This window comes from Frieseomelitta varia, unplaced genomic scaffold (assembly GCF_011392965.1).
Source record: "Frieseomelitta varia isolate USP_RPSP 00005682 unplaced genomic scaffold, Fvar_1.2 scaffold_170, whole genome shotgun sequence".
Taxonomy (NCBI): domain Eukaryota; kingdom Metazoa; phylum Arthropoda; class Insecta; order Hymenoptera; family Apidae; genus Frieseomelitta; species Frieseomelitta varia.
Genome location: NW_025109417.1, coordinates 177,796 through 203,546, shown reverse-complemented (window position 1 = coordinate 203,546; position 25,751 = coordinate 177,796). Strand labels below are relative to the sequence as shown.

The following is a 25,751-nucleotide window of genomic DNA, read 5'->3' as shown; positions in this document are numbered from 1 at the left end:
GTTTTCTCATAAAATTTCTTATATGAAATTTTTCATAAAGTACGGTTTTTGTGTAAATTCATATTTTTAAGAATATAACGAGAAACAAAATAGAAATTTGATAAAAAATTGTTTTGCATGTCAAATATTACAAAGAATATTATACCTTGTTTATATTATGCGCATCATATGCAATTTCATATTTTATGACTTCCTACAGATGCATAAAAGTCTGCAATCGAGTTTACGAATTTATAGTGGACTTTCTACATCCACTAGAACTCTTTCATAAATATTAACTTTAATTCGATCATTACTATCTTACTATTTATACAACTACTTATATACTTTATACATTACAGTACCATTGCATGCAACTTTTAGCCAGTCGAATTTCTTACCTTAAAAAAAATACATGTTCTAAAAATTTCGATATAGTACTGACCTAACATCAAGTAGCAACTCGAGAAGAATTCTGAGCCAAGGAGCACGCTAAAAAGTCCCAAAATTCCCTGTGGTAATTCTGTCAACAGAAAGAGCAGCAACACTACAAGCAACATTATCGTAGTTCTATCAGTTTGTCGCTCTTTGTCCGCTCTTTGATAGCTTTTCCTTTTTTTGGTATGTTGCTCTTGAATATTAGTCAGCTTGTGCCTCCTTCGTTTTGCCTCTAGTAGAACTTGCAAAAGTTTCAAGCTGACAATCGTTAGGATGACACAAGGGAAAAGTTTTATTACCACGCTATAAACCCAGAAATTAAGTTGCTTCAAAATGGCATGATTCTCCGCCATTTCCGTCAGTCGAACAAAGTAAAGGGTTGTATTCGTCGTGTTCCCTAGGGAAAAATACAAAAACATTCTTTATTGTTCAATCGGAATAAACTCGTAATAAATTTCATTTCAACGATTAAATTTAGTTTTAATATTTAGAGTATAATTAATTAATTTTAATGTTTAAAAGCAATGTTCTGCGAATTTTTATGCATTTATGCGATGCAAAAATACAGAAGCAAAAATATATAAGACAATATTGCTGCTTTTAATAAAGCTCTGCTTAAGTTTCATTTTTTTAATATCAATATCTTTATATTGTAATTTTGTGAACAAAAAATCAGTTTAACAGTGCAATCAGTGTAACAAATTTTAAGGAATCATTGTAGAGGGAAAACTTTAAAATCTGTAAAACTATGATAGATTTAATTATGAAACAAATTTTTGAGTGCTTATAAAAGTATTTAAATTTTGCAAAATTTTCAAAGAAAAAACATTTTTATTTATTCTTCCTTTCAAAATGACGTATCCTTTTTCGTAATTCACTACGATTCTGAAGATCGAAGTTTCTCTTCTACAATAATTCTTTAATGTTGTATCATTTTCTTTTTTTTACAAAATGTAAGATATTGACAATCTTTTATCGAGTGCACGAATATTTTCTGCACTCGCTGCATAAATTTCCATAAAAACCCGCAATTTAATAACAGGGAATGAAAGTAACAGGTTCAATATTTTCAAACATATACATCATACTGAAATCAATCAAAAATTAAAGTAAATAACTTTTTGACGTTATAAAATCAAAATAAATTTTTCATGTTATAAAATTCTATTTTCTTAACGCTTTAAAATTACAATATCCTCCGTAAAAATTTTGCTCTTTCAATTTAGTCTTTCTAAATGTACCAATTGTAATTATAATGCAGTAATGTAATAAAGCACGGTTTTACTGAAAATATGGAATCAAAGTTAGAAACTATGACCGAGGACGATGATAACAGCTTTGGTCAGAGTCGAATGTAATATTACAATCGACCGTGGCTGCAATGCGGTTCAATCCTTAATTAGAGGCTACATGTCCCTAAAAGAAATATGAACCTTTATTTTGTTACCTAATTTTATTATCTAATTGAATAGTTTAAAAAGAAAGTTTCAACATTTGGGTGAATTATACGAATAGATAGCGAACAATGAACAGAATTATTAAATTCATTTTTCAGGCATACCTGATAAAATTACCATATAATCTGAAAAAATGCGTTATTGCGTAGAGTACGTATTTACATTACATTACAAAAATTTTCGTGTTTCATCAATTCATACTTTTTAATTGACTTAAATTCTTACAACTTTTAAATAATTTTGTTCATTTTAAATTTTTAATTTAATTATAAGTACAATTTTTATTTAATTCTTCTTTCATTGTAATTTAGCTGCATAAATGTTATGATTTTTTAAAATTATAGTTGTATTAGTTATTATGATTTTTTAAAATTTTAGTTGTCTTATAATAGCCATGTTATCAATATAATTAATATTTATATCCATATTGTATAATCAATTCAAGCTAAGAAAAAGTTGTAATATTTTTTATTTTTGATTGACAGTTTTTGTATTATTTATTATGAGGTTAAACTTTCATAATTTCAATAATATGATAACTATAAATATTATAGGATGTTCAATTTTATAAATTACTTGTAAACTGTCTGTTATTTAAGAAAAAAAATAGTTAAGATAAAAATTAATGATTTGGAGGTAATCACAATCTGGTGAGCAATTTTTTTATTGATGAACACGGTTATGAAGTTATATGAAGGTCACCTTCACTTTTTTAAATGGGTTAATATATTTTTAAAATTGTTTTTTATACAAAATTGTATCAAGCTATTTGTGTCGAAAAATTATTGGTTTAGGAGATATTTTAACTTTAATCCTAACTTTAATTTAACGTTAGAAAAGATAAGGGTATTCGTATGTTTATATTCTTCTTGTCTTTCATATATAGATTTTAAAAAATTCAAGTTAAAATTCCTCCTAAACCAATGATTTTTCGACATAAATAGCTTAACACTGGAACTAACAAAATAGTCAAAATGACCAATTCTTATAATATAATATATAATATATAATATAAATCTATAATATAATATAATATATATACTATAATATATATATATACTATAAATCTGTAATATAATAAATCTATAAAACCTCTTTTATAGAAATAAAATAATTTTACAAATTTATAACTGCACGTTTTTAGGAATTTGAATGTATAAACAAAATCTTATATTTTTTGCAGTACTATAAACTTTTTCCTCCTATTTTTTGCATTTTAATTACTCTGATATAATTTTGAAGTTAACAAAATTTTGTAGGAAATAATGAATCCGATAAATACATTTTAAGAACATATCAATTTATTTAAAAAAGATCTTCATACGACTTCTATGCTTTCAAAAATTATATCTGATTACGACCTCCTGGAAACCTTTCTTATCTGATTTGATGATTTTATGTAACAGATAGTTCATAAATATTTGCATTTAATGATTGTATGAAGTATAGTAAAAAATAAGGTAATTAAAAATATAGAATTATTTGAAAAATGCAGTAAGATTAATCGTAATAGTTATTGATTATTGATTGCTCTTAATTAAAAATTTTATTCAAACGTTTATTTATTTTAAATATTCATTTGCAGAAGGAAACCTATTAAATATTTAAAAAATTTAACTTAAATTTTTTTGTATTAATGGTTTTGTTGAATCGTAATTGTAAAACCAAATTGTTATTTTTAATCTCGGTTTATTATCTCATTCAGAACAAAGGGAAGAAAGATACAGAATTGAAAAAAAGTAAAAGTTGAATATACGTTGAAACATTGTTACACAGTTCTCGAATTTTTACATCTGAGTCATGCTCTCGTTTCACCAATAAAAAGACGTTCAATATTTTTGCAAAATTTCTAGCAGAAAATTGAAAATTGAAACGTAAAATTATGCATGTTGGTAATTTTTCACTCTCTCAAATTTAAAAAATTTATTTGTAATAAAAGATAAATTAAACGAATTAGATAAAAAAAATAAGGTAATTAAAAATATAGAATTATTTGAAAAATGCAGTAAGATTAATCGTAATAGTTATTGATTATTGATTGCTCTTAATTAAAAATTTTATTCAAACGTTTATTTATTTTAAATATTCATTTGCAGAAGGAAACCTATTAAATATTAAAAAAATTTTTACAGCACTTTTACTTTTTATATTTTTATCCTTTCTTATTTTCAGAAATTTTCAGATATTAGTATATTGTACATTTATATTTTTAACCTTTTTTCATACTTATTAAAAATTTTAAAATCGTCAGATATTAGTAAAGCTATTGTTTTCCAGTATTGTATTAATTCGACATAAATAAAGTGTTCCCCGTATCTTATGATTTTAAAATTCTTCGACATTCTTGACCTAATTATGTAAATTTACTGTCATTGTCGACTTGGGAGCTGGGTGTAATATTCCCGTTCGTTTTCTAGTAATACGTAGCATCGATTCAAGCACCTTTAAATAGATTCCTTACTTTTGTTTACAACGCACGTTTGGAACGGATAAGTATGTACATATACTTAACTCGCGATATGTTCCAAATGATTTTGTTGTTGTTCTAAATTTTATTAATTGCGAAAAATATGAAATAATGAATTTGACGTAGAAATGTTGTAAAGAATATAAAAATGTTTTAGAATATTTTAAATGAGATAACGAAGTTTTACAGCGAAGTTTTGTTGCGAACAAAAATATTCTGTAAATTAGAGAATTTTCAATTTTAAAGTATTGTATATGAGGATCATAACAAATTTTAACTTATATAGAATACCGGTGCATGTATATTTTTTACATGATTAATATTAAAAGATGATAGAAAGAGACTGAAATGCTTTCATAGACGCATACTATATTTTTCAAATAACAATCTAACCCAAACCGTATATTTTTCACTCTGCTACGTTCTTTCGGTCATTTTTGACTCACCTCTCTAAATTTCTACACATTTCTACAAAATTGAAAATCTATTTTAAATTTAAACTAAATTTCATTTTTAAAAAATTCTCATTAACATAGTCATTAGTGTTTCGATTAAGTTTAAATTTTTTCTTAAAATATTAATATATGAGTACTTTTCGTTTGCAAAACCGAGGATGTAAGATTGAAGTATAAAAATACGGGAATCGTTTAATTAAATATTCTTTGCACGAAAGTATTAAACTGAAACGTTCGAAAAACTAATAATTCACCGGTCTTCAAAATGAATAATCCATCAGTTGCATAAATTCCAGATATTTGGACTTACTATGATAAGAAATATTCAAATATTCATAGATCATTAAGACAAGACAGCGATTTGGGTCAACTGGTACGAACATAAACTAGATTATCTCGATACTACTTTTATGACTGCTATAATAAAACAAAAAACTTTAGAACATTTTATGGTATAGAATAATATATTTTAATGAGAAAGTCGGAAATGTGGTTCACTCAAAAGATTGATATAAAAATATGTAATGCGACTGAAAAGAAAATTACAGCCTATATATAAAATTACCGTTTTGCCTATATACCGTCGAGATCCCATGAGAAGTAACATTATGATTAGACTGTGGATTCATATTTTTGCTATAAGCTTGGCGAAAACTTATTTTACTAAATATTATTGAAAGATATTTTATGAATTGCACTGTAAAATTTTCTATAAATGCATAAAAATCCGCAGTCTAATTGTGAAAATATAAATGGACAAATTAAAACCATGAAATCATTCAGTCTTTTCGTCTGTATATTGACATATTTAATCTTTTAAGCAAAAACAAGCAAATTTCTAAAGAATTTTCCATGCTTTCGAAGTTTTCACATTTCTTCTTCTTTATTTCTTTTTCTTTTACGTCGCACCGACAGCGAGGTCATTAGCGACGACGGTGGTATTAGATATGTTTGTGTTTTTCAGATATTTTAAAACATTTTATACGTCATTTTGAGAAGTCAGGTTTATGTTTGCGTTAATTTCGTGTCTCTGTTTTTGGGCTTCTGTGGCATTCGTACAGAATGTGGGTGACTGTCAATGGCTGCAGTTGGAAGGTGTGGTTCTTTTAATTTTGTGTTCGTGAGTCAGCTTGGTATGACCAGTTCTTAGGCGTGTGATATTTATTCCTTCTTTCCTGGTTCTAATGTTTGGTGTTTGCTGGTGAAAGTCTCGGATATACTTTTGTGTAGTTGAGTGCTTCTAGTTGTGATCCATGTATTCCATTCATTTTTCATTACTTTTTTGCAGTGGATTATTTGGTCTTCACAGGGGATTGGAAGGTTGATTGTTAAGTAAGGAAACTGTGGTTTCTTTCGCTGCTGCGTCGGCTTTTTCATTTCCTTCTATTCCTATGAGCTGGAATCCAGATGACGGTGTCTTTGGCGTTAAGATCATGGTATAGTTCTTGTATGGTGATTATTAATTGGTTTTCGTTAAGGATTTTGTATAACGCTCATGGAACCGGTGTGGATAATGACTTGAGCTTCGTTGTTTGTCTGTGCTTCAAGAATGGCATAAGTTTCAGCTGTAAAATTGATGATGAAGGGAGGTTTTGTGTTATTTTGGCTTTATCTCTAATAATGGCGTATCTGCGTCGGAAACCCTATTGGTTTAGGTTTAGAAGTTTCTTTAATTCCAGCTACCATCGAAGCCTTCGGTTTAAGATTTTTCCAAATAGTTTACACACGATATTAGTTAATGTAATAATTGGGCGATAACTGTTTGAGTTTTATTTAGAAATTGGAATTACTATTGCTTTCTGTTTCTGTGAAAAGTAATTTTCAAAAGACAAAAGACTTTGTGGATCCATATAGTACAGTTGAAGATCTTTAACAGGTAGTTTATTCCGGTTTTTGGAAGCATTTTTAATAGCGAGTTTAGGATATTATCTGGTCCACGGGCGGAGTATTTTATTGATGTAAGGATGGAGTTTATTTCCTTGAATGTTAATGGTGAGTTTAGCAATGGGTTGTTATCATTGTTGGTCAGTTTTGATATTTAAATCCTTGTATATTCGGGTATCTAAAAACATTTTAGACAAAAATTAAATGGTTTCGAGAGGAATCTTAATTGTTCTCATTTTTTGATGTAGATGCATAGAAGGTACTTAAAGATCAAGTTTGTTTTTTTAAGTGAAATCGTGCATTTTTTAATATACTAAACGATTCAGCTTGTTTTTTCTCTCGATAAATTGGATGAGGTAATTGGCTCAAATAGGTTCACCAGATTTGAACTCAGAATTATTTTTGCAGCCAATTTTAAAAAATAGTCTATATTAATGTACTAACAACCGCTGAAGACAGAAATATTATTGCGCTGATTTTAAATAATGTGAATTATTCTTTAAAAACTTATATTGCAAAAGTGTTTAGATGTTAATGGTTACCACTTTGAACACATTTTGTAATAACTGTTTTGTAATAGCGAAATAAATATTGTTTGAATATTATTATTTAAAAAATAAATATTGTAGAGATATAATATAAATGATGTTTATTTAATAACAATAATAGTAATAAGATAATAAATAATTAAACAAAACAAATAACACACATTAACTCAAATAAACTCTTTGAACAACACAATCGACTCTTTTAAACAGCATTTTCTCAACGACTCTCACCGACTCCTACGACTTAACTTTTACAACTTGTTCAAGTCTTCTCTTTTCAAAAAAAAAAGCGCTCCACGTCTACGTTGTTCTTCTCGCATCACATTCATATTTTCTCGTATTTCTATGATCAGCAAACAGGCCATCTGTTAATTAAACATAACTATATAACTACAGATTATAATAACCGATACCACAATATTATTCCATTTTAATAAATAATTAATAAACATTATGCAATCTCCTATTATTATTAATGCTGCTATTACAGATGTATTCAATGCGAATATTATTTCGAATTGTTTTAATTAAAATATCTTCTGAACTAATGATTTTATGATATAAGTGGTTTAGTACTTTTAATATAAGGAATGACGATTGACGAATATATGAAAAAATATACGATTTCAGTTAAAAAATCAAACTTATCCTTCAAATGCCTGTTATGCATTCATATTAGGAAATCATTGCATCAATTAATGCCCTTCTCGGAACCATTTAACTTTTGTCTTCAACAAGATGGACTGAAGCTATAGTCATCTCCATCCTGAAACCTGAGAAAATTCCAATAGACCTTAACAGCTACAGGCCGATCGCATTAACCAATACAATGTGTAAACTAAGGTGTAAAGTAATTTTACACTCAGATGGATCTTGGAAAAATGGCAACTAATCTCAAAAATAGCTTCCGACTGTTTCATTTTACATTTGACTACTTAATTAATCTTAAGACAATTATATACGAAGCCTTTGCCAATAAACAATATATGACTGTTGTGTAACTAGACATAAAGAAGGCCTATAACATGGAGAAACCGAAAACTCCTAAAAGTTCTCCACAAACAATAGTTTCAAAGAAAATATTCTTAATTTTATTAACCAATAATACTATCTCTTCCATCAAAATCATAGAAAACGGTGTATATCACAGAGTGTTATCGCTATTCTTGATTGCCATAAATGACATCCTTGATAATATAGAAAAACTATCAAAAATTTACTGTTTGCTGATGATCTATTGTGCATAAGAAAAAATGACCATAGCATTCAGACGCTATTGCAAAAGACACTCGACAAACTACAAGAATGGTTTTCTGTCTTAGGATTCAAATTTTTTAGCATCAAGTTGGAAGAAATCGACAACTATCATTAACAACTAGACACTAAGAGAAACGACCTCCATCAAATTATTAGGACCTATTTTTGAATAACAATTAATATGGAAACCGGGTATTGACAAATTAAAATAGACTGTAACCAATGATTCAACGTATTTAAAACGGCGGCAAATAACTAAGGATCAATATATAAAACAATAGTAAGATTAAAACTCAACCTTGGAGCAATCTACAACTCAGCCAACCCCAGTATGTTAAAAAAAGTAGATATCATACACAACAATGCACTTAAAAAAAACGGTTGATGCCTTTTATTTCTATCTTATATTTATTTATTGATTAATGGCATATTCTTAGTGAAGCATTTGAGCCTTCTCTTCAGATCAGAAGAAAATATCTAGTATCAAGTTTGCAATCAAAATCGCTTCCTACTCGCAAACTCCCATATGGCATTTTTAAATTGAACAACAGCCATCGCCTGCAGTCAAAAAAAAAAAAAAAAGGATTATCCCTTCATTTCTATTATAGTATAAATAATTATTTAATAAAATTTGACACAGAAACTCTACCCATAATGAATAAAACAATCCACCATATTTCTTCGTGGACCATTCCAAAAATCAACACTATATTGTTTAGCCACTACCAAAAGCCCACCTATGCCAACCTAACTACAGTCAAGATCTTATACCAAAAATTAGAAGAATCATTTCCGAGTCATGTGTTTATATACATAGATGGTTCAAAGACATCAAAAAGTGCCGGATATACAGTCATCAATGACTAACTAATCAAAAAAGTTAAACTCCAACAGGACACGTCCATCCAAATCTGGGAATTTATTAAAACACGCTTCTAAAATCTTAACTACCAGTCAAAATAGGAACTTTGTTATCTTCAGCGACTGTATTAATGCTATTACATCAATCCAAGACCAATGGACAAATGACTCCATTATCCAAAATTGCTAAGTACTCTACATTAAATCAATCAAAAGAAGTGATATGATCACTATAGGATCTCCTCCCATAATTGAAAATGAAAAAGCCGATAAAGCAGCTAAAAAAGCAGCTAATTCATTGGTCCTCAACTATTACAATACTACATTACTATCACCTACAATAACTTGCCTCCTTGATACTTCTACTAGTTTAAAAGAGAAAATCAAAATGAAACAACAAATGGAGATCCTCATGTAAACCATGGCTGACAACAATAAAAAAGGAATTTTTTAAGAAGGCAACTGCCTACCAAGACACCATCAAGTTGAAATCTCAAGAATCATAACATACTGCTAACAAACATCAACTGAACATAAATCCTTCTCTGAATAACAAAGAACAAAGAATCGGCCCTAAAATTAATACACTTTCCAAGTTCACAGTCTACATTTTATAACAAATTATAAGATTTCACTCTACGTCATTAATAACCCATACAAATGGTTGGTGCGACTCTAAATAATGAAAATAAAAAGAAACTTTTGTCCAAAACATTTTTGTGACATATTTAGAAATTAATCATTTAGAAAATAATTTTAAAGTTAGTCTTAGGTGACTACGTGACTCAACGTGAAAAAATAATAAAAAAAAGATTTTTTAAGATTTAAAAAAATTTTTTTCATTAAATATTTCATTCTCAAGAAAATTCGTTCGTGTTCGTAATTTTGTAATACTGTTGAATTCTAAAGGAATTAAGAACAACACTTTGCAACTCGAGAATCAAGCTTTTTCAATGTCTACTCGGAATAAATCCCAAGACAAGAATCGCACTAACAAAACTAGGACCGGAACTGGAATTCAGTTTCACGAGATGTAAGAGCATCTTTGGATCTTATTGTAAGTTTATCGTNAGAGAGAGAGAGAGAGAGAGAGAGAGAGAGAGAGAGAGAGAGAGAGAGAGAGAGAGAGAGAGAGAGAGAGAGAGAGAGAGACAGAGAGACAGAGAGAGACAGAGAGAGATGAATTTAACTCTTAATGAATAAGACTTCACAAATCATTTCAAGAGAGAAAATATTTTAATTGAGGGGCAAGCATTGAGTCAACATTTGGTCATTTAATGATACTTAATTCTAATATTTAAATTTAATTTAATAATTTGTATTACTCTTCGGTAGGAAATATGCTTGAATGATCTTGTCGATATGAAAAGTGTAGGATTATTATATTTAAATTGATGGCTTCCAACTTTTCACCGATATTAAATCAAGATGGTTAGTATTTGAGTTGTAATGTCGAGTTACACTCGCAGTAAGAATTATGGTTTCGACTTGAAAGAAAAAGCAGATTGTAATCTCATGGAATTCGATTTTTCAATTTTAATTCTTCAAATTGAAGATTGATAAATACATACTATATATTATATTTTCGATGTTTTACATCCGACACAATGTTATAATAACTGAGAAGAAAGTCGTTTAATATTTGTCTACATATACGATATATTTATATCTATTTGTAAAGAAGATCAGTAGCATTTTTGAATAAACGTCGAATTAAATAATTGTCTACTTTTTTTTACATATTTGATGATGTACTTTTATTATCACCCCTTATTGATACTAATGTTTATAAATACTATCTGAGTGTCTCTTTCTAGTTAGTGCAATTTATAAACAATAATCAAAATCATATATACGATATTATCATCTAGGGGACGCGTTTCTCTGGTCTTAATTCTACCAATAAACGTAATGTGAGGGACGCATCCTTAGGACCATAAAGCGGCGTTAGTCCCATAAAGTAATTGCGAGAATTACTTTATGGAACTGATCTTTGCCAACAGCACGAAAAACGACTTACCTTCCCAATCATATGATCGAAAAGGACACAAAGACAGTTGACATTGAATAGAATTATACAGGGTGTCCATAAAGTCTCTTTACAATTTCAAAAATTTATTACAAAGGTAATTGATGAGACATCTTCATCAGATTTGTTCTATGTACTCAGTGGTTATCAAGGTTTTTATCACATTGCATTTCAGGTACCCTGTTGATGAATAAGATACTGTTAAATGAACCCCTTACAAAATGGCTGCTCCTCAAGAGAAGGCACAGTGTGTCATGTTTATTAAAACTAAATTGGATCTGCAAACTTAGCGAAACTTCAGATCTAAATATGGAAGAGATCCACCGTCACGTTCATCAATTCGTGCATGGCACAAGAAATTTATGGAGATAGGGACAGTGTTCGATAAAGGGAGGAGTGGACGACCAAGAACATCTGAGGACATCGATCGCGTAAGAAATCGAGTACCGTCTTGATGTGCTTCGTGCAACTAATGGTGCCCACATAGAGGTATATTAAATGAAGTAGAAAAAACTTAAGTATATACGTCTCATTTTGTAATATTTTCCACTTATCTATCTTTTCATTTTCCTTTGTAATAAATTTTTGAAATTGTAGATCCTTTATGGACATCCTGTATATTTTCGCTACTTCACTCCTATTAGTCGCCTCCTTTGTACGTTATCGGTCTGTTTCATCGCGTTCATCGTCACTAGCCATACCTTGCGTACCCCCAAATATCATATAAATTAAATTCAAATTTCTCCTTCATTGTCGAATTTATTCGGCAGCGAATATTTATACAAATACACGTTTTTCCTTAGAAAGTAGATAAAATTATGACAGAACTTCGCTTCGTCATTTGTAGATTTTAAAAAATATTGCTTCTATTTTGTATATTCTGCATGTTTTATATATTTTGATTTGCATAAATGCATATGTCTTTTGTAGATTCGTTGATTTTGCGTACGTGCACATTTGCAACGCTAGAATGATGCTGGAATTTTTGTAGCAGAAAATTATAATATTTTATCATACATTCCACTTCTTTCGCGTTAATCATGAATTTCATACTATTTAAATTTAACGTTACTTTAGGATAAGCGATGTTTTGAAAGACACGAATATGAAGAAGCTATAAGAATTAAAAATAAAAATTATTGTAAATATTATAATTAAAAATAATTTTATAATTTATATTATAATAAAAATATTATAAAATATTATAATTAACAATAATTTTGGACATAAATATAACGTCGTGTGCAGATTATATTTGAAAATACGAAATTGCACATAATGCAAATAATGCGAAGAAATACACATAATGTCACACAAAGGTACTATAATCCAATTCCGATCAAAGAAATATAAGCTTTCATCTTTGAAAGCATAATGCATATTTTTATGTACGGCGAAGACGTATGTTTTTGACTTTCACGAACCGAAATCTAATACTTCATTTTACATTCAACTTAAATATTAAAACTGCTTTCCTGCAAAACTAAAAATTCAGCTGCACCCCTTTGTCTGTAAAACAATTCTCTACCAAAATTCTATTTTTTGAGTTATATTATTGTTATTATATTATTATTTTATTATCATCTCAAAGATATGAATTTTAGATAAAAATCCGCAATTTAGCCATTTGATAGGTAGAAATATTGTTCCCTGCGCATGAATTAAATTTAACTGACAAGAAACACAAGTTCACAATCGATAATTTTAAACAAATTACGGAGAGTGTCACAGGAATTTTAATCTTGTTCTATTGTGACTAAGGAAGAAGAAAAAGATCAAACAAACATAAGCCCGAAAACTCTTCTTTTTTAGATGTTTTTCAATTATGATGAAATGTTGCAAAAATATTTAAAATTTAAAGAAATTCATGAGAATGGCTTTTTCCTGCAATAATGCATGCGTTTCAAAGACTGTCGGGCATGTCTAAAAATTTCTGATGTTGCGAATTTTTTTCAAACAGTTTGATTTTGAGCCATGATCTCCAGCCATTGATTCTGCTATCGTATACTAAACTTTTAAGACACTCCTACAAAAAAAAGAAAGAGGAAAGTCCGAAGCCAGACTTAAGCCAGGCGATCATGCAGGCCAGGGAATTGATCCTCCTTGATCCTTTCAATTATAATATCGAGTTACGGTCGTGACCCACCAACAGTGATTTCGATTCGATTTAGCAAATCGTAGTCTCGTAGAATATAAATTTGAATTTTCAATTTTAATTCTTCAAACTGAAGATTAATAAACACAAATAATACATAACACTTACATCTGGTACGATGTAACATGTTATACTTAGTGACCAGATCAAGCATGTACTAATTGTAATATATAAACAACGTTACCTTTCATGAGAACTTTATCAAGTATCTATATTCAACCCCCTGCGCTGGCAACTGGATTCGCGGACCATAACGAGTGACCGAACCGTATACAATAATTCGTTGCTTTCTTTTTCTTTTGAACTCGTCCGTGTGATATCACTGGATAGAAACTATTAAGAAGTAATCAACTTATCATTTGTTTTGCCTGGGTTACATTTAAATATATATAAAACTGAGAAAATGTTGTAATTTGGGACAAAAAAATTCTCAAACTCTCAGCGCAAGAGTTTAAATAAAATCAAGACTGCGTAAAACATATTCGAACTTAATTGTAAGTACATTTTTGAATAATTATTATGAATATAACTATTCAAAAGAATATTAATATTTATAATCTATATTTATAATCTCCTCCTTTAGATATCAATCTCTTTTTATATTTCCTGCCTTTGGAAATACTCTCTCAGAAAGTCTCCGATGTCGCCATAATAAATAAAATAAATAACTCCTTACAATTTCTGATAAATTGGATCATTTATTAAGCATTTCCTTTCAAACCTGACGCAACATTTGAAAATTATACACAAAACAACAGAAACGTATTTCTCCATTTTATCAGTATAACTATGTACCTCTGTATCTCTGACACTTATAGTAAAATTCCATCTTCAGAAACCCCAGAACAGAAATTGTTGCCAGCCTGATCACTACATGTGCGCATGTGTGAGAAATAAAAATAAGCAAATCAGTATCACTATCGTGTTCTTCGAATTCTCCAACAAAAAGTCCTCTGCAGAATTCTGCTATTCGCAGAGTACATTTTCTAAACCTGAAGCTACTCATTCCACGATTCGAAACCAGATTGTATGAAATGAATACATCGCAGGATACATAAAATGAAACATTTTTATCTTCCAATAATACTATCATCCAATAGCATTCAAAGCTCATGAAACGAAATTTATTTATTGAATTTGATTGGAATTCTTGAGTACATATTGGACTCGAGCCTATCCCTAGTTATAACAGAACATAAGTTATAGAGGACAGAGAAGAAAATCGTAAAGCAAGGGGTTTAATTAAGTTTTAAACATTGCTACAATACTCTATCACATTTTTCGCACATTTGTTTATTTGATTTTTTTCTTTTTTAAATACAGTAAAATACGATATTAAAATTTGGCTATTTAATTATAGTTCCTTGAATTAGAATCTAATCATTGTGACAAATTAATTTCGTTGCATATACTTATTTGATATTCATTTTGTATATACAAGTTCAGTTTTAACCTGTATAAATGGAATTATTTAAGTTCAGCTTTCATTTTGTATATACAAGTTCAGTTTTAACCTGTATAAATGGAATTATTTTTTAAACTGTTCAAAAGCAATGGTTATTCAAAAAAATGTTTCAGACAAATTTTATGTTATGAAAGAAAAGTAATTTGATGAAATTGTTTGTAGATAGAAGAATTTGGAAGATTTCGACATCAACTTAGGTTTTTTAAAGAGTTATATACCTTCCATGCAAAATAAGGAAAATTAAAGAATTTTTTGGAAAATAAAGTTACATTTAATTAAAAAAAGTAATATGCACATTTTATTATATGTTGTTCAATTAATCGTTAAAAATTTGAACTAAATATACAAAGCTAATAAGCAATTTTATAATTAATAGAATTAAAAAATTTGAACTAAATATACAAAGCTAATAAGCAATTTTATAATTAATAAAAAAAAAAGGAAAATGCACAGATTAAAATTTCAATTAGTCAAGTATTAAACAATAGTCTTGAGAATATTACCACAAATTTTTATTTAAATTAATTGATTTGGTAAGTCTTTCAAATATTTCTATATTTTGATATTTCTGTTATTATAATTTGAAAATTTCATTCCCAGAGAAACGTTTTCTAAAGTTTCAGTTAAATATCAACAAAAGCTCTCAATTAATTATTTTCTAGAGTATTCGTAATTCTTTATCCAATTTTTAAAAAATAGATTTTCCTTAATTCTTTTTGACACTTTTCTGACTTTTTAAAATGGAAATGTACCTATATCAATTGCATCTTTTTATTCTCTAAAAAAAAGTATTGCTCTACTTATAAACTATTTTAAATTTAAGAGATTTCAGCTTTAATTTTATAAAATTTACGCATGAAAAACAAGGACAGTAAATAATGAAAAACATTGCGTTTTTTTGTTTTTCATACATAGATTTTATAAAATTACAATTAAAATATCTGCTGGATTAATACAGAAGTTTTTCGGCATAAATCGATTAATATATATTTTTTTTTTAAATAAAAAAATGCATCGTTTGATATATAAAAAAATATAGGGCACCATTGAAAAAATATTGTTGATTTTAAAAAACTCCGAAATGCCTTCATCTGCAAATAAACCGATTTCACCAAAACATAGCAAGATCTTTTCTGAAACATTTTTTCGAATAATAAATAGTTTAGGAGATAATTCTATTTAAAGATCAAAACTGAACACCCTGTACTTTGCATGCCTATTTGCTACTAAACTGTGAATATTTATTCATGTTTATTATAGATTTTTGTTTATATAATTAAAGATTTTTTAATTAATTATAGATTTTAATTTTAATTTTAGATTAATTTAAATTATAGATTTTTGTAAATAAAATTGTTTTTAAAATACTTTATTTTTGATATTTTATGTATTTTTGTATATTACTTGCACAAATGTATAAAAATCTAGAATCCATTTATTATTGTAATCCTTTCATTCTTTTCATTGAAGGAGATTTTTTAATTCTTTTTTCTTGCGTTTATAGCCTATTCAACATTTATTATACGACCTTAACGACCGTCATTAATTTGTGATCAAACATACTTCAACAGAATTTCCTTTGCTTTTTAGCTTTTTAATTGTTGAAGGTAGCGTGTATAAATTATTTGTAGTGACAATAAATGGTTTGAAAACATTAGTGAAACAACGATTCAGAATAGAAAATGTAAAGCAATCTACCGCATGAGAACATGTGAAATTGGTTTAATTTTTTCTGAAGGACTGTATAATTGAAAACTGAAGAGAAGAATAATGCATTAAAGGCCGTAATCGTATTTCAGTTTTCATTTTTGCTTTTTTCTTTTTATTACATCTCATTTTTTCATCATTTTATCTTCTCTTTTTCACGAATTATTTCAACAAATTAAATAGAACATTTTTGATAAGATCAATTGTGCAATTACAGATTATATTATTAGAAGACAATACTTTTATTCTTTTAATTTAAAATAAACTAAATAATAAAAAACTATTTTTCCATTCGTGAAATTAGATCATGCAAATTCCATAGCTAGTCTATATATAAAATATTTTACGCGTGAAAGAGACTATTCGGAATTGATCATAAACTTGGTTTTCATATAATTGAGGAGCAACGCCAACGCGTTCACGATTCTCACAATTTTTCCATTACAAGGAGATCCACAGTTATTCCTATAAATATTCGGAAATTAAATTTTCGACTGAGAAGATTGAGAAATTATTAATAATTAAACTGTTATACCAAAATGTGAAAAAAAAACGTACAACAACTCATTTAGTCTTTTGCAGTCCTGGATTCATTTTTTTTCAAATATAATACAAGTTTATAACATTTATAAAAACATTAGAAAAATTTAAATTATATAATTATAAACAAAATATTATTGATTAATATTTATAATATTAATAATTAATTATAAATATAATAATAGGTATTATATTTTAATATGCATTATATTAATCAATTATGTAAATAATTAACATAATTAATTAATAATTGTATTTACAAATATCGATATTAAAATATTATTATTTACTGAAATTATTATAGATTACAGGCTGAAGTCTTGTCTTTAGAATGAATTTTGAATATTAAATTCGTGCAACAAAGGAAATCCAACAATTTCGTTGGATAAATTTAATATTCAAGAAACTTCAACGTTTCGTTGATTAAATTTAATATTCAAAGTTCAATAAACCAACGATGAAAAATTGTACATCAAGTTTTAAGAGATCGTTGTAAATGAAAGACTTCAGTCGTGGTAGACTCAACCATGAAAAAACTTTTTAATATATTTAGAAATGCTTGAATTTATAATATTTTCGAGAAAAAAAGTCTTCACTCTTCCACTCTTCACGTGATTAAAAGACGTGGTTAAAGTCTTTGAAAAAACGAATCCAGAATTGTGGAAGTGGAGCTTATTATGGCAGTTAATTAAACGGAGCAAATGGATTTTCAATTCTCGTTTAACAGTTGACGTTTGCATTTACCAATTTATACCAAATTTGTATGAAATGAAAATGAAATTTCCCTTGCATCATTGGAGACATTGGAAAATTATATAAATCTTCAAATGATAATATCAATATATAATACAATTGTTAATTTAAAATTAAAATACTGTAACGGTTCCAATGGTCCATTTCACGTTCACAGACTAATCAATGTAAGTTATTTTCCATTAAAAATGACGTTTACAAACACTTTTTATTGCTGAAACCTTCAGTCGATGGAACAGTTTAATTATAATATTACAATGGTTATATTATATTATGTTATATTATTATATTATCATTTTATTATCATTATATTATAACAATTCCATCATATATATTATCATTTTATTATCATTATATTATAACAATTCCATCAATCGAAGATGATTGATAATAAATAAATTTGCATAGTACAAATTGTTTTTAATGAAAAGTGCTTTACACTGATTGGCTTCTGACACCTCCAAATATTAATAATTTCCCAAAAATCGAATAATTTAATGCTTCCCCGAATATTTATGGAAGTAATTATAAGTAATAATATTAGATTGTGGCGATCAGTTATATCCAATAGTAATAACAATACCGATGACAATAAATTGGTTGACATTTCGATAAATGAATGGCGTTATATAAGCATTCCTTTGTTACCTTTGGTTCGAAACTGCGTAGCATACCATTAAATACTATACCAGTATACTCTACATAACATTCAAACATGAGCACTGTTTGGTAATTACTTGGAACAGAGGCGACTTGACCGATTTCAACATACGATATTGAATTTTACAGAGGGCATAATTCTAAACAACTTTTCGCTGTACATGTTACCGTCTAAAAATATAGAGACATAGGCAAAAATATTTTTAATTCTGTGTGTCTATATCTCAGTAAATAGTTTTTCGGTGTATGTAAGTATTTTTAATTCTTAATAATATATATTGGTTTTTTGGAGATTAAATTAACCCATTTGTACCACGCTTAAATTTAACGATGGGTTCGTATCGTTGAAATTATGATTATATATAATTTATCAAATCATTTACAGTTATTAAAGCGCGTTTTATACAGAATGCATAAAAAGATAGGTAAATATTTAAATATAGTGCCTTCTATGATATTTAAAACAAAACAATATCTATTTTCTTGGCTACATTCTCAAAAATATGAATTCACATATTTATTGCAATTTATTCTTCCATGAATTACTTTATGGCTAATGAAAGAATCTATTTTTTTTTTTTTTTCGTAATTATTATAGATATCTACGAATTCGTTTAACTTCATTCGTTTACTAACATTGCTAATCTAATTTATTTCTTTTCTTTTTTAACGTGGAGGAAATCTTCATTGACACTCCATTCTCGAGGGAGGAAGCCGGCTAAAAAAATTCCATCATGGCCTACCATCGATGCATTGGCTCCAGGATCCTCAAGAGCTGCATTCGATGCTTCTCTGCGCCTACGTTTCAAGGTTCGAGTCACGTCTGCCGGGGGAAAGATGTTGAACCCCTCCCCCCCCCCCCCCCCCCCCCCGCCATCTTTATTTTCTCTAGTGACAGCAAGGACTACACCTGGTGTTACCCAATCGAACTCAAACTTAATTCAAGCCGGCAACACTTTTTGTCTTGTTAAAGTAATTCACAAGATTAAAGAATTCTTAATGAAATTGCCGGAGAGATCGAAACGTCACTTACTGAAGTGTAAACAACGTTGAATACAACGTTATAAACTTAAAAATCGTTAAAATCGGTGAAGTTTACTCTTTAACATCTTGCGCTGGAATGACGTGCCACGCACTCCGAGAATAAACCTCAGGAAAGCAATGTTGACTGATAATTAGACAATGCATTTTCGTTGTGTTTCGATTGAAAATTGCGCGGTTAGGTGAGGAGTTTCTTGTACTTCGATTGTAAAAGGTGTGTTTAGGTTAGGAATTTCTTTGGAATTACTTTGATTGTAAAAGGAGTGTTTTAATTGAAAAGTGCAGGTTTAAGTTGGGAATTTCACGAAATAGAGATTTCGAGACTAGGTTTATGCTATAGATTATGTGCATGACCTAGGCTATTTTTGAAATTGTACAAAAACCAGTGAACAATGTGCCATGATTCTTAACCTCTTGCGCTGGAATGACGTGCCACGCACGTCGAGAATATTCGGCCCAAAATTGCAATATTTTCTTAGCTTTAAGTATATTGAAATATAACCCAGGCAAAGCAAATAATAAATTTATTACTTCTTAGTAATTTCTATCCGGTGATATACCGATGAATTCAAAAAGAAGACGAATATTATTGTATACGATTTGGTCACTCGTTATGGTCCGTGAACCAAAGGCAAACTGTTGGAGGTACGCAATTTAAAAAAAAAAAAAAACTCTAGCTGCACGGAATGTTTTTTAATGTAAAGAAAGAAAAAAAAACCGTTTATTTCAATTATTAAACATAAAATATTTCTTAAAATGAAAACAAGTAATATTTAAATAAATTTTTTATTACAGAATGGAGGCATAAATAACCCCACCATGCAACTTAACGTTTTAACCACTTGCGCTGGCAACTGATTGCGGACCATAATGAGTGACCAAACCGTATACAATATTCGTCGCTTTCTTTTTGAACTCGTAGGTATGATATCACTGGATAGAAATTATTGAGAAGTAATTTATCATTTGTTTCGCCTGGGTTATACTTAAACATACTTAAACCTGAGAAAATATTGCAATTTTGGGACAAAAAATTCTCGACGTGCGTAGCAAGAGGTTAAATGAAATTCATTGAAACACATCTTTAGGTGGGTTAAAAAATATATCCATGTATTAACTGTCAAAAAAAAAGTGAGACAATTTTAAACCCTCCTAACTCCAAAGAGTTAAGAGATATGAAATATGTTTTTATAAATATTGGAGAAATTAAGGCCGAACGGCGGTAATGTATAGAGAAAAATTGCTCAGAATTATGCCCATTGGTAACATATTCCAAGGTCAACAAATATTTCTTCAGAGGTCAGTGTAAAATAGAAGAGAAGAATTTGTGGAAGAAGCGTATTATAAACTTTAAACGGCGTTCTCTTCCTTATTAATTTAATTGTAAAGGCCATTCAAATTATAAAAATTTGGTAGTAAATGTTATACTAATATGTAGGTAGTAAATTATAAAAATTTGGTAATTTTGGTAATAAATTATAAAATTATTTTATAATTATTTTATATAAAATTATTATATATAGAATTATTTTATAATTATAAAATTTGTGTATAGGTAGTAAATTATAAAAATTTATATATAGATAGTAAATTATAAAAATTTGTGTATAAGTAGTAAATTATAAAAATTTATATACAGATAGTAAATTATAAAAATTTATATATAGGTAGTAAATTATAAAAATTTGTGTGTAGGTAGTAAATTATAAAAATTTATATATATATAGTAAATTATAAAAATTTGTATATAGGTAAATTATAAACATTTGTATATAGGTAGTAAACTATAAAAATTTGCATATAGGTGGTAAATTATAAAAATTTGGTGTTACTTACCGATCAAACTTTCGTTTCGATCCTTTATGCTCATCCCATTCGAATCTAGGATTTCCACTTGCTCTCTCATTTCCGTCGTGATATATACAGGTATACAGAGCACGGGACAGAAAACGTACGCGATCAAAATGGCAAGGATAGTTCTTCTGTAGCTGCACCATTCTCTGTTTTGCTGTGGCCTTGCTACCGCCACGTATCTCCACACTGCCAGTATTAATGTTAAACATATCGAAATGGTATGACAAACCTGTGGACAGTAAATTAGAAATCCGTGAGCTCTCCTCCTTTCTGTGATACCGATATTTTTCAATTACGAATTACAGGCAGAGTTGGGCATTAATCGATGAAAATTTTTTGTTTCATCGACCGGTTAACGTGTACGATTAATAAAATTAATCGTCAAAAAATCGGCTTCATTTATCATTGAAAAATCGGCGATTGATTTAATCGATAAATAAAATTAATCACCGATTGTTCATCAAAGGAAATTAATCGTTGAAAAATCGGCAATCGATTTAATCGATTGATAGTATTAATCGTCGGTTATCAATTGTTAGTTAATACATCGAATTTGATTTATTATAATATATTATATTGTAATAAATATAAATATAATATATAATTTATTATAATATATTATAATTATAATATAATTTCATTTAAATTGAAGATATATTTTGGAATAGTAATGAATAAATCGATCCTTTAGGATTGAGATATTTAATGAAACATATTTTTACTTTATTACTGTCGAGAAGTATAGAGCGACCCATATGTCTAGCTGCAAGCCTAATTAACTTGTTTTGAACTCTTTCCAAATTTCTTAAACGAACAAGCAATAATAAAAAGAACTTTATTTCGTTGCATTAGACATAAATATCATTTAAATTATTGCAAGGTGTTTTGATCTTTGACCGCGAACAAGAAAAGACACAGAAAACGTTAATTTCGCTAAAAAAAAAAAAAGTATTTCAGCGATCAATCGTTAATGAGGTATTAGTAACAATTAACGATTCGATCAATTTAATCCTCAATCGCAGTGAACGATTAAAAGGTATTTGAACGTTCGTCGCAACAAACGATTAAAGCAGAAATCTATTTATGATTAACAACTAGAGTTGGAATATAATCATTAACAACGACTAAGAACTCTTGAAAAAGTTTCATATTAATTTAAATTAATCGTTGATTAATTTACTCCATTAACTTACGTAGAAGAAAAACAATGATCTAACATTCTAATATTCGTTACCTAACCAAATTCCATTGGGATTCTGTTATATCTTTCTTTCTTTCTTTCTTCACTCAAATTTTAGCGAAACGTCGCAACAGTAGCTTCAACCACCCTTTATGCTACCGGCATCTGGGGCTTACCATACGCAGAGCAACTAAATAAAATTCAGACCAACTACAAACGACTACTGAGCCTCCCTAGATGTACGTCAGGATATACGATTAGAATAGAAACTGGCACCAGCAAAATCAACATCGAGATAGTCAAAAGAGCGATAAGCTATTGGATTAGAATCCCAGGCATGGAGGCCGATCGCTATCCGCGGATATTTTACTCTAAACTGCTGGAGGCAGACGGGAGGCTACCATAAATATAACTGGGTGATCCTACTGAGGGGGACAACAAACGAATTGGGGAACAGCAGAATCCTAGAACAATTCGGGACAGCATACCTCTAATTGAGACTTATTTTACCAACAGAACCTTCCTGGAGGATTGTCGCAGAGTTGGAAATTCAACCTACAACCCATTATATAGGGAAATTGACAATCTAGAGACTCGGGAACTCGAAAAATACCCAACCACGTCGCTACCTATGACCATCATAAAAGTAATCGTCCAACTAAGAAATAAACTGCGGATTCAAAGGGTTCTGGTACAGGATCACGGAAAATGTAACCTGCACAGTCTGCAATCTACAAATGAATCACTTCAACATCTCTTATATGAATGTCTCCAATATTTGAGCATTAGGCACCACTACCTTGAGAGTGCTCCTTTCCCTGTCAATTCTAGTCATTTCTAATGCGGAAGAAGCAAAAAAAAAAAAAAAAATTATACTATATATTGTACTCTTTACTAAAATTACGTTCATTTCTAATCTGCGAGTGAGCAAAACAATCCTGGTTGCGGACTCTAGTGACCCAGCCCCACTCACAAATTTAAACTAGAGACCAAAGATCACCACCGTGCAATTACACATTAGATGTCTGGCATGTATTGTGAGTCATATGTATGGAGTTTGGCCGTGAAAAATCTCACGGCCACTTGTAATAGGGTATATTCCTGTAAATAAATAAATAAAATGAAAACTTTTAGCGAAACGTAACAGATCTTCGTTTAGCTCAATATTTGTACGGTAACTGTTTCCATTAGAAAAATAAAAAAGTGCTTTGAAGAAGACACAACTGGCGTGAAATAAAGTCGAGCTGAATTGAGCCGTAATTAATCTTTAATTAAAGAAGAAGGCAGACATATATATTAGATCGATTGGTTTCCGAACATATAGGTCGCCGTTCCTATCAAACAAAGCGGAGGAACGACAATCGACGAAGAATGCGACCGAACCATAAATACCAAACGATTTTATTAGGTCATCGGTAACAATAACATTTCTTGCTATCGCGTTTGATCGCGTTTGATCGCGTATCGTCTAAATTAAATTTTAATTCGACGAGCCTACGCACAACGCGAACGTAACTTGAACGTAACTTCAGTTATTAATAATCATTCCAGTTTCGTTCGACTGTAATACAAACTTCGTGAGCACAAGTGTAATTGAAAAACTTCCTTCCTTCCTTTTCCGCCCCCGCGTCAGTGGTAATCAAATTCCGAAACAGGAGCAACACCTCTTACGTAAATCGAACCTGACATTCCCTGACTGAATCGTGCTCGTTCATTCGTTACCTGCGCGAAATTCGAATGAAACAGGACGAAAATGGTCCATCCGTAACTGAAGGTGTCCCTCCTCGATCGCTGATACAGGTAAAGATGGATCACGTACGGTATGTAATCGATCATCACGAGCAAATCTGCTATAGCCAGCCCGGTTAAAATGATGTTGGTCGGCGATCGCATTTCACGGCGTGTCAGAACGAGAATGTTCAAAACGTTGGCGACCGAGCCGAAGATACAAACGAACAGAGAGATCCATCCGTGCAGCTGCGAGTAATACGAGTGAAACGACGATAAATCGCAGACGTAGTTGTCCGACGATGCGTTAAAATCCATGATTATTTCAATTACTGGCCCGCCTTTATCAAAGGCTCCTCCGTTTGCTGTTCTATTAAATTTATTAAAGTAAATTGTCGAGGTGAAAATTGTCTTCGATGATCTTAGATACTCGACCGTTCTTTGCGAACGAGTCTGGCTCTTCTTTTGTTTCGAGAGGCGGGACTTCGCAGGAAAAGGTTCCTTCAATATTTCGATGTCGACTCGATGTGTATTTCCGTTTCATAAATTCAATGGTAATTTATTATCGTCTGGTAATCGAAAGATAGAGAACGAGAAGAGGGGGGAAAAAATATACGTTTCGTTGTTCCCGTTCGACTGAGAAGAAACACATGTGTCTCGAACGTTTCTGGTATGTCGGGTACTTTTTACTCCGTTTTATTGTTCACCAAATCGTTATCAATCTTTATTTTTTAGGACGGCATCGGAAATCATTCAAACAGTCGCACTGTTTTGCTTAATTCTCGGAGGGAAAGCTCCATCGACTTTTGTTTTCGTGTTTTAAAAGGATTTCCTTTTAAAGCCTCCTTCTTCTAACGCTTTAAACTCTCCCAGGGAAATGGCCCTTTATCCGTAACGATGTGCCTCGAGTCGCAGTTTTTCCCTCCTGTTACTCGATTGTATCAAGAGAACGTTCGCTTTCAATTCCCCCGCAGAAATCGAACAACATTATTATCCCTCTTGTCTTTCGTCTCGATCGAGCCGAAGAAAAAAAAAACTGTTTACATTTCGATTAGATTGCCGTTTCTTCACTCGAGCACAATTTACAGTCTCGACTTGAAGAGACACTGAGACGTTCCTTTTCTTTCGTACGATCATCCAACGTGCATCGATTTATCGTTTTTTTTTTATCAATTGTTTAACGTCAAAGCGCGAACGACTGAAACACCACGGTTCGATATTCGATAAATGAATTTTAAATTCGATTGGCTTCGCTCTTTTTTTCAAACGTTGCGCGACGTCGTTTCGAACGAT

At 29.8% G+C, this 25,751-nt stretch overlaps 1 protein-coding gene across 1 annotated transcript in view; it reads right to left on the bottom strand.

The window, feature by feature from the left end:
* Window positions 1-24,806, bottom strand: part of LOC122538665 (G-protein coupled receptor dmsr-1-like) — a 31,528-nt gene extending 6,722 nt beyond the window's left edge. The window contains exons 1-3 of the mRNA XM_043672919.1: window positions 24,453-24,806; window positions 21,533-21,779; window positions 425-814 (exon numbers count right to left, since the gene is read on the bottom strand). Coding sequence (XP_043528854.1) covers window positions 425-814; window positions 21,533-21,779; window positions 24,453-24,776 — 961 coding nt within the window. The 5' untranslated portion in view covers window positions 24,777-24,806. The remainder of the gene's footprint in view (window positions 1-424; window positions 815-21,532; window positions 21,780-24,452) is intronic.
* Window positions 24,807-25,751: the final 945 nt, after the last annotated feature.